Here is a 9,866-nt window from a genome sequence, read left to right on the forward strand (position 1 = left end):
ACCATCAAGCGGGCCCTGATCCAACAGTACAACCTCACTCCGGAGTCCTACCGCAAGAAGTTCCGGACGCTGCAGAAGGGACCAAAGGACTCCTGGGCTGACCACCGGCGGGCACTTGCCCGAGCTGCCGACCACTGGACCCAAGGCCTGCAGCTTACCACCGGACCAGAGATCCTAGACTTGGTCATCACAGAGCAACTCTTGTGGAACTGCCCTGAGGATCTCCGCCAGTTCATCCGAGACCAGAAGCCAAAGGGGTCCACGGCTACAGCTGCCCTGGCCAATGACTACACCAACAATCGGGCTCCTGAGGCCAGGAGAGCAGCCACCAGCAGCACCTGGAGAGGGGGTAAGATGAATTCTGCGACTGCCCCACCTGCCCCTAGACTGCAGGGGGTGTCCCCCTCAACTCCCCTCTCCAGGCCCGTGGCAGAGCCAAGACGGTGCCACCAGTGCAACCTACCTGGACACTTCAAGGCCATGTGCCCTCAGCGTCCCAAGGCCCCGGCTCCGTCCCCGTCCCAAGGGCCGCCCAAGGTGTATTGTGTGGGTGGGGGTGGTGGTAGGTCCCTGGACAGCTTCCAACCTGTCACCGTCGGCCGGTCTGTGACCATAGGACTGCGAGACAGCGCCTCGGAGGTGACTCTGGTGCGGCCTGAGATGGTGTCCCCCCAAGACTTGATACCTGGAAAAACCCTCGCTGTCTCCGGGATTGGAGGCATTGACCCGGCGCTGCCTGTTGCTGGCATTTATGTGGACTGGGGCGCAGGGCGAGGGGTGAGGGAGGTGGGGGTAACTGATCGGATCCCCGCAAACGTGCTACTTGGGACAGATTTGGGGCAGATAACCTCCCAGTTTGGGCCCCCCCCAAAGGCTGAACCTTCAGCCAGTACTGACATGACTCCTGACAATGTTAATGTGTTCTCTATGAATGATGTAAGGGAGGGGGGAGTGAACTCTGATATTTCTGCTTGCATAGACACCATAGACACACACTCAGCTGCAGCTGTGACAGGGGAGGGGGTCAGAGAAAGGTGTGACAATGCCTCTACAAGTGATCAGCCAGTGAGCTGGGATCTGTTGCCCTCTGCAGGGATAAGCAGAGAGCAGGGTGCTGCAGGGGGAGGACCAGTGTGTGGGGTGGGGGCTACCACAGCAAATGTGGGGTCCCCAGAGATTTCACAGCGGGGTTCTGTTGCTGCAGGGGGGGAACAGGCAGGTGAGATTGGGGCCGGTCCCGGAGCGGAAGTGCTCCCAGGTAAGATCTCGGTGCAGGGTTCCCCCACAACCGGGGTGTCAGGAAGCCAGGTAGGTCTGCCTGAACCGGCGACTTGGTCAGGAACGGAGGAGGAGCAGGCACGACCCACGGTCGCAGCAGCTGTGGCCGCTGTCACCCGCAGTGGGAGTGCTGGAAGCCAAGGGGCCTCCCGGAGGTCCGATAGCTCTTCCCCTTCTGACCAAGTGGCAGCCGAGTCAGGTGGAGGCCAGGACACAGGTCCCGGGGTACTGACTGAAGATGTGACAGTCTCGTTGATTCTGGCCACATCTAGTCAGGGGTTTCAGGCAGCGTTAGAAGCTGACGACAGCCTGAAAGCTCTAAAGGAGCAGGCGGCACAGCCTCCCTCGGACTCGGACCCGGAGCGAGTGGTCTGGGACCAAGGACGGCTGTACCGGGTCACGGTCCAGCAGGGTTCACCGGAGGCGTGGCCCAGGGACCGACAGTTGGTGGTACCCTATCCGTTCCGGACGGAGTTGTTGCGGATCGCACATGAGATTCCGATGGCCGGACACCTAGGGATCGCTAAGACCAAGGCCAGGTTAAACCAGCATTTCTACTGGCCAAAAATGGGGGCCGATGTGGCTGCCTACTGCCGTTCGTGTGAAACCTGTCAGAGAGTGGGGAAGGCGGGGCCACACCCCAAAGCCCCACTGGTATCTCTGCCCATCATCGATGAGCCTTTCAGGAGGGTGGCTGTGGATCTGGTCGGCCCGCTGGCCATCCCCAGTAGCTCCGGGAAACGCTTCATACTGACGGTAGTGGACTATGCCACCCGGTACCCAGAAGCAGTGGCCTTGTCGTCCATTCGGGCTGACAAGGTGGCCACCGCATTGCTGGAGATTTTCTCCCGAGTGGGTTTTCCCCAGGAAATGCTCACTGACCGGGGGACCCAATTCATGTCCCAGCTGATGGAGGCCCTCTGTAAGCAAGTCCAGGTGCGACATCTGGTGGCCAGCCCGTACCATCCACAGACTAATGGCCTGTGCGAGCGGTTTAATGGCACCTTAAAGCAGATGCTTAAGATGTTGGTCGACTCCCATGGGCGTAACTGGGAGCGGTATCTCCCACACCTGTTATTTGCTTACCGGGAGGTTCCACAGGCCTCAACAGGATTCTCACCGTTTGAGCTCCTGTACGGGCGACGTGTGCGGGGCCCCCTGGCTCTGGTGAAAGAGGCTTGGGAAGGGGATTTGGCCACCCCTGGAGTGTCGGTTATCGAGTATGTCATGCGCTTCCGGGACAAAATGCAGGCCGTGACGCAACTGGTACACGACAATATGGCTCAAGCCCAGGCCGATCAGAAGCGTTGGTACGACCAGAACGCTTGTGAGAGGACCTACCAAGTGGGTCAAAAGGTGTGGGTACTGGTCCCCGTACCACAGGACAAGCTTCAGGCTGCCTGGGAAGGCCCATACCTCGTGTACCAGCAGCTCAACCCTGTAACGTACCTGGTCACCCTGGACCCTGCCCGTGGAAGGCGGAAGCCCTTCCATGTGAACATGATGAAGGCACATCATGAGCGGGAGGCATGTGCACTCCCGGTGTGCAACCTGCCCGAGGAGGGAGAAGCGGAAACCCTCTTGGATATGCTAGCCCAGGTTAGGGCAGGCGGATCCATTGAGGATGTGGAGGTTGGCCACCAGCTCTTGGAGGACCAACGGTCCCAGCTGTGGGCCACCCTACACCCCTTCCGGGGGTTGTTTACCAACCAGCCCGGAAGGACTGACTTGGCTGTCCATCACGTGGACACTGGGGATCATCCCCCGATCCGGCGTTCAGCATATCGGGTTTCCCTGGAGGTGCAGCAACACATGCGCCAGGAGATTGACGAGATGCTGAAGCTGGGGGTGATCCAGGCATCCAACAGCGCTTGGGCCTCGCCTGTAGTCCTCGTCCCTAAGAAGGACCGAACCACTCGGTTCTGCGTGGACTACAGGGGGCTCAATGCTGTCACGGTCGCCGATGCGTACCCAATGCCACGCATCGATGACCTGCTCGATCAGTTGGCCGGGGCTCAGTACCTGACCATCATGGACCTGAGCCGGGGATATTGGCAGATCCCCCTGACTCGCAAGGCCAGGGAACGCTCTGCCTTTATTACCCCATTTGGACTGTACGAGTCCACGGTGATGCCATTTGGGATGAGGAATGCCCCTGCCACTTTCCAGCGGATGGTCAACACCCTGCTCAAGGGACTTGAAGGGTACGCGGCCGCGTACCTGGATGACATTGCCGTCTTCAGTCCCACCTGGGAGGACCACCTAGAGCATCTAGCACAGGTGCTCAGGCGGATCCACCAGGCAGGTTTGACCATCAAGCCGGGAAAGTGTCAGCTGGCCATGAGCGAGGTCCAGTACCTCGGTCACCGGGTAGGCGGGAGAACACTGAAGCCCGAGCCTGAGAAAGTGGAGGCCATCGCGTCCTGGCCCACCCCCAGGACCAAGAAGCAGGTGATGTCCTTCTTGGGGACCGCTGGGTACTATAGGAGGTTTGTTCCATGCTATAGTAGCCTGGCAAAGCCCTTGACGGACCTCACCAAGAAGAAGCTGCCCTCTGCAGTCGATTGGACAATGGACTGCGAGACAGCCTTCCGGGCCCTAAAGGACGCCCTGTCCAGCCCGCCCGTGCTACAGGCAGCCGACTTCACGCGGCCGTTTGTAGTACAGACCGACGCCAGTGACTTCGGCCTCGGTGCGGTGCTCAGCCAGGTGGACTCTGCGAGCCAAGAGCACCCAGTCTTGTATCTGAGCAGGAAGCTGTTACCAAGGGAAGTGGCCTATTCCACGATGGAAAAGGAGTGCCTGGCCATAGTGTGGGCCCTGCAGCGTCTGCAACCCTATCTATACGGGCGCCACTTCATCGTGGAGACGGACCACAATCCCCTCAGCTGGTTACACACTGTCTCCGGGACGAATGGCAGGTTGTTGCGATGGAGCCTGGCGCTCCAGCAATACAACTTCACCATTCGACACAAAAGGGGCCGTGACCACGGTAACGCAGACGGGCTGTCCCGACAAGGAGAGGTCGCGGACGGGCGCACGGGGGAACACCGGAGTGTGCTGCCCCCTAGCGCCCTCAAAAGGGGGGAGGTGTGAGGTAAATCCGGAGATATGACGATAAATCATGATATTCAAGTTATGTCAGGAAGCCCTCTCCTGGTGTCACCCCCCCCCCCCTTTCCTTCACACAACTCCTTCAAGCAGAAAATTTACCACAGGGATAAACGGTTTGTTTAGCAGATAGGTGTCAAAGGAACTGGTCTGTGTTCCACTTACACCTCCAACGGCCATCTCCTGTGATATGGAGATTAGATGATGTGGGAACAATGGACACAGGATGACTCCCTGCCGTGACCCTGTGGTAGGGGCTGCTATCTAATTAGCAAGCTTGGAAGTATCCAGACAGAACGACTCCAGTAAAATATGGTTCATATCTCGCAAGCCATATTTCCGATAAATATGGCAACCATAAAAATGGTGTCTCTGCATGCGGACGATGCTGGCACACCTTTTTTATGGGAGTAGGACATTGGGAAGTACCCCAGGCGTGATATCAGCCAATGGGGAACTAGTAGACAAGTCATGAGTCCTCTCGTTCTGTAGCTAAATTCATAACTGTCACAATGAGAGCGTTGGCGTCCGCCTACGACGCTCCCAGGCAAAGTTATGGCCCATATTCCATGTTGTGGATATTGTCCATAACTCCAGCCAGGGGTGGAGCAGTGCTCCCTCTGAGGTCACTAAGGTAGGAGGGGACCTGGATTTGCCCAGGTTGATAACCCTACTTCGGCCATTTTCCAGGGTTCTTTCGCTGGGGGTCACGTGTAGGAAACATCTGTGGGAAGGATCCTAGAAACCTGGTCTACAGCGCCCCCCTGTGGCCAGACGCACAAGGTAACTGCTGGAACTGTGTATGCCTGTTTGTAAACCATGCTTTATCTGTAACTGTACTCTGACATATGTATATTCTGTAGATCCCCTATTGTATATATTGTAGTTTCTAGTGTGCTTTAGGCTGATTAAATTATATAATTAATCTTGGGCTGTTCTGTTATCTCGATCTTGAATCCCACGTCTGTGTGTTCGGCTAATAGTTACCGTGAAGCGGTTGGTGGCAGCGAGTTGTGCCAAGGATTATTGTGGGGAGGCCAGTGAGATTCGGGGAGGTTTTATATATTCCGCCCGCGGAGGTCGGGGAAATATATACCCTACTCTCACCGGGGACCCTTCAATAATCGGCATAAGTAGTATAGCGGCCTCCTTGCTTATTGTCGGGCAATTCCATAATTGGCCTGACTATAAGAGGGGCGCTAGAGAGCGCGTCACGTGCTCTGTCTGTCGGTCGGGAGGTATAAAGGAGGGGTGACCCCCACTTGTTACCCCCCGATTGTGACGTACTGGTAGCCAGCGCGGGGGATTTCTGAGTGACCCCCCCGGTGGTTCGTGACAGGTGGTATCCCCTTTTCATCTCAATCAGGATATCTCCTTACCTTCTTTTTGTCCTCATCCAGTTCACCAATGTGAAAAGGAGTTGCATTTGTTAGATCTAGTGAGAGCACTCCGGCTCTACATTTCTCGCACGGCGCCCCTGCGCCGTTCTAATGCGCTCTTTGTCCTTGTCGCTGGCCAGCATAAGGGGTCGCAGGCTTCCAAGTCAACCTTGGCTCGGTGGATCAAGGAACCGATTCTTGAAGCCTACTGTTCTTCTGGGCTTCCGATTCCTGCAGGGCTGAAAGCCCATTCTACCAGAGCCGTGGGTGCATCCTGGGCTTTGAGGCACCAGGCTACGGCTCAGCAGGTGTGTCAGGCGGCTACCTGGTCGAGCCTGCACACTTTCACGAAACACTATCAGGTGCATACCTATGCTTCGGCAGATGCCAGCCTAGGTAGGCGAGTCCTTCAGGCGGCGGTTGCCCACCTGTAAGAGGGAGCCGTTGTCGGCTCTTTTTATTGGGGTATTCTTTTACCCACCCAGGGACTGCTTTTGGACGTCCCAATTGTCTGGGTCTCCCAATGGAGCGACAAAGAAGAAGGGAATTTTGTTTACTTACCGTAAATTCCTTTTCTTCTAGCTCCTATTGGGAGACCCAGCACCCGCCCCTGTTCCCTTCGGGCTGTTGTTCTTTTGTGTACACATGTTGTTCATGTTGAATTGTTCTTTTGGTTCATGGTTTCAGTTCTCCGAACATCCTTCGGATTGAATTTACCTTAGACCAATTTATAACTTTCCTCCTTCCTGCTTTTGCACCAAAACTGAGGAGCCCGTGATGCACGGGAGGGTGTATAGGCAGAGGGGAGGGGTTACACTTTTTAAAGTGTAATACTTTGTGTGGCCTTTGGAGGCAGAAGCTATACACCCAATTGTCTGGGTCTCCCAATAGGAGCTAGAAGAAAAGGAATTTACGGTAAGTAAACAAAATTCCCTTCTTTCCATCTACGGAGAATTGAGCGGTCTGTAATGTTTACTGTAGATAACTTCAACTGTGACAGAATAAAATAATCCAGAAAATCCCATTGTCTGATTTCATAAATAATGAGTTTGCATTGTATTGCATGAAATAAGTATTTTATCACCGACTGACCAGCAGGAATTCTGCTCTCACAGACCTGTTATTTTTATTTTAATAAGCTCCTACTCTGAACTCATCACCTGTAATAATTACTTCTGTTTGAACTTGTCACCTGTATAAAAGACTCATATCCACACAATCAATCACACGCCAATCTCTCCACCATGGCCAAGTCCAAAGAGTTGTTTAAGAACACCAGGGACAAAACTGTAGACCTGCACAAGGCTGAGATGAGCTATAGGACAATAGGCAAGCAGCTTGGTGAGAAGGCAACAACTGTTGGTGCAAATATTGGAAAGATGACTGTCAATCTTACTCGGTCTGAGGCTGCAAGCAAGATTTAACCTCATGGGGTAAAGATGATTCTGAGAAAGGTCAGGAATGAGCCCAGAACTACATGAGAGGACCTGATCAATGACCTGAAGAGAGCTGGAACCTCAGTCTCAAAGATTACTGTTAGTAACACACTATACCGTCATGGATTAAAATCCTTTAGGCAACTAAGGAGCAGCTCTGTAAGAAGCACTTCAAGGTCCTGGAGTGGCCTAGCCAGTCTCCAGATCTGAGCCCAAGAGAAAATCTCTGGAGGAGCTGAAATTTAATGTTGTCCAGCAACAGCCCAGAAACCTGAAAGATCTGGAGAAGATGTGTATGGAGGAATGACCTGAAAGATCTGGAGAAGATCTGTATAGAGGAATGACCTGAAAGATCTGTATGAAGGAATGACCTGAAAGATATGGAGAAGTAACCTGAAAGAACTGGAGAAGATGTTTAGGAGGAGTAACCTGAAAGTTCTGGAAAAGATCTGTATGGAGAAGTGACCTGAAAGACCTGCAGAAGATCTGTATGGAGGAGTAACCTGAAAGATCTGGAAAAGATCTGTATGGAGAAGTGACCTGAAAGATCTGGAGAAGATCTGTATGGAGGAGTGACCTGAAAGATCTGGAGAAGATCTGTATGGAGAAGTGACCTGAAAGATCTGGAGAAGATCTCTATGGAGAAGCGACCTGAAAGATCTGGAGAAGATCTCTATGGAGAAGTGACCTGAAAGACCTGGAGAAGATCTGTATGGAGAAGTGACCTGAAAGATCTGGAGAAGATCTGTATGGAGGAGTGACCTGAAAGATCTGGAGAAGATCTGTATGGAGAAGTGACCTGAAAGATCTGGAGAAGATCTGTATGGAGGAGTGACCTAGAGAGGAGTGACCTGAAAGATCTGGAAAAGATCTGTATGGAGGAGTGACCTGAAAGATCTGGAGAAGATCTCTATGGAGAAGCGACCTGAAAGATCTGGAGAAGATCTCTATGGAGAAGCGACCTGAAAGATCTGGAGAAGATCTGTTTGGAGGAGAGACCTGAAAGATCTAGAGAAGATCTCTATGGAGGAGCGACCTGAAAGACCTGGAGAAGATCTCTATGGAGGAGAGACCTGAAAGACCTGGAGAAGATCTCTATGGAGAAGCGACCTGAAAGACCTGGAGAAGATCTCTATGGAGAAGCGACCTGAAAGATCTGGAGAAGATCTGTTTGGAGGAGAGACCTGAAAGATCTAGAGAAGATCTCTATGGAGGAGCGACCTGAAAGACCTGGAGAAGATCTCTATGGAGGAGAGACCTGAAAGACCTGGAGAAGATCTCTATGGAGGAGAGACCTGAAAGATCTGGAGAAGATCTCTATGGAGGAGCGACCTGAAAGATCTGTATGGCGGAGTCGCTGAAACCCCTGCGGCAGTGTTTGTTTCCGGTGGTTCATGACCAGGTTTACAATCGACCTCTGTAACTGCAAACAAAAGTTTCTACCAAATATTAACTTCTGTTTTTCTATTTCAATCAATAAAATGCAAATTAATTATTTATAAATCAGATAATGAGATTTTTTTTATTGTCACAGTTGGAGTTACCTACGATTACCATTACAGATCTCTCCATTCTTTGTAGTTGAGTGGCCCTTTAGGCTCGTGCCCGTCTTGCCTGCTCGCTGTGTGTAACGCTGCGTGTTCTTCTGATTCTTCGCAGGTCTATGTGTCTTATGACTATGGAAAAAGCTTTAGCAGAATATCTGACAAGTTTCGATACCCCTCTGATGGCAGCAAAGCTCCCACCGTGGCACAGTTCTTTCACAGCCCTGTGGATAACAAGCGGGTAACTGACTGCAGGCCACGTCATGGGTCGGGGGTGACCTGGTGACTGCAGGCCACGTCATGGGTCGGGGGTGACCTGGTGACTGCAGGCCACGTCATGGGTCGGGGTTCACCTGGTGACTGCAGCCCACGTCATGGGTCGGGGTTCACCTGGTGACTGCAGGCCACGTCATGGGTCGGGGTTCACCTGGTGACTGCAGCCCACGTCATGGGTCGGGGTTCACCTGGTGACTTCAGCCCACGTCATGGGTCGGGTACACCTGGTGACTGCAGCCCACGTCATGGGTCGGGTTCACCTGGTGACTGCAGCCCACGTCATGGGTCGGGTTCACCTGGTGACTGCAGCCCACGTCATGGGTCGGGGTTCACCTGGTGACTGCAGCCCACGTCATGGGTCGGGGTTCACCTGGTGACTGCAGGCCACGTCATGGGTCGGGGTTCACCTGGTGACTGCAGCCCATGTCATGGGTCGGGGTTCACCTGGTAATAAGGAATAACGTTTGGAGCACCATTCTAAGTCTGAACTGGGTGCAAAAACCTAAAAAAACATCACTATGGGGAGATAAGGTATGCACACCAGTGACTATGGAAGGGGAATACATGGAATAGCAGAAACTGCTGTGTGAATACTGACTTGAAAAATCCAATAGCTATATGTAAGAGTGAAAATGTGAAAAATGGAATCTGCATTACTGCCATGAATATATGAATCAAGAGAAATTTAGCTACTGAATTGATCAATGCAACAGACCCCAACACTACGCCAAAGTATTTCTCTACGTTGGGGTCCGTAGCTAGTGTGCGTCCTCTCATGCAGTTAAAAAACTTACCGTGTATGTATTTTCCCATACACGGTAAGTTTTGTAACTGCATGAGAG

At 53.0% G+C, this 9,866-nt stretch overlaps 1 protein-coding gene across 1 annotated transcript in view; it reads left to right on the forward strand.

Annotated features, from left to right (window-relative positions):
- SORL1 (sortilin related receptor 1) overlaps nucleotides 1-9,866 on the forward strand; it is a 156,103-nt gene that overhangs the window by 16,459 nt on the left and 129,778 nt on the right. The window contains exon 3 of the mRNA XM_075327372.1: nucleotides 8,864-8,989. Within this exon, the coding sequence (XP_075183487.1) occupies nucleotides 8,864-8,989 (126 nt within the window). The remainder of the gene's footprint in view (nucleotides 1-8,863; nucleotides 8,990-9,866) is intronic.

The sequence above is a fragment of the Anomaloglossus baeobatrachus genome, chromosome 11 (assembly GCF_048569485.1).
Source record: "Anomaloglossus baeobatrachus isolate aAnoBae1 chromosome 11, aAnoBae1.hap1, whole genome shotgun sequence".
NCBI lineage: Eukaryota > Metazoa > Chordata > Amphibia > Anura > Aromobatidae > Anomaloglossus > Anomaloglossus baeobatrachus.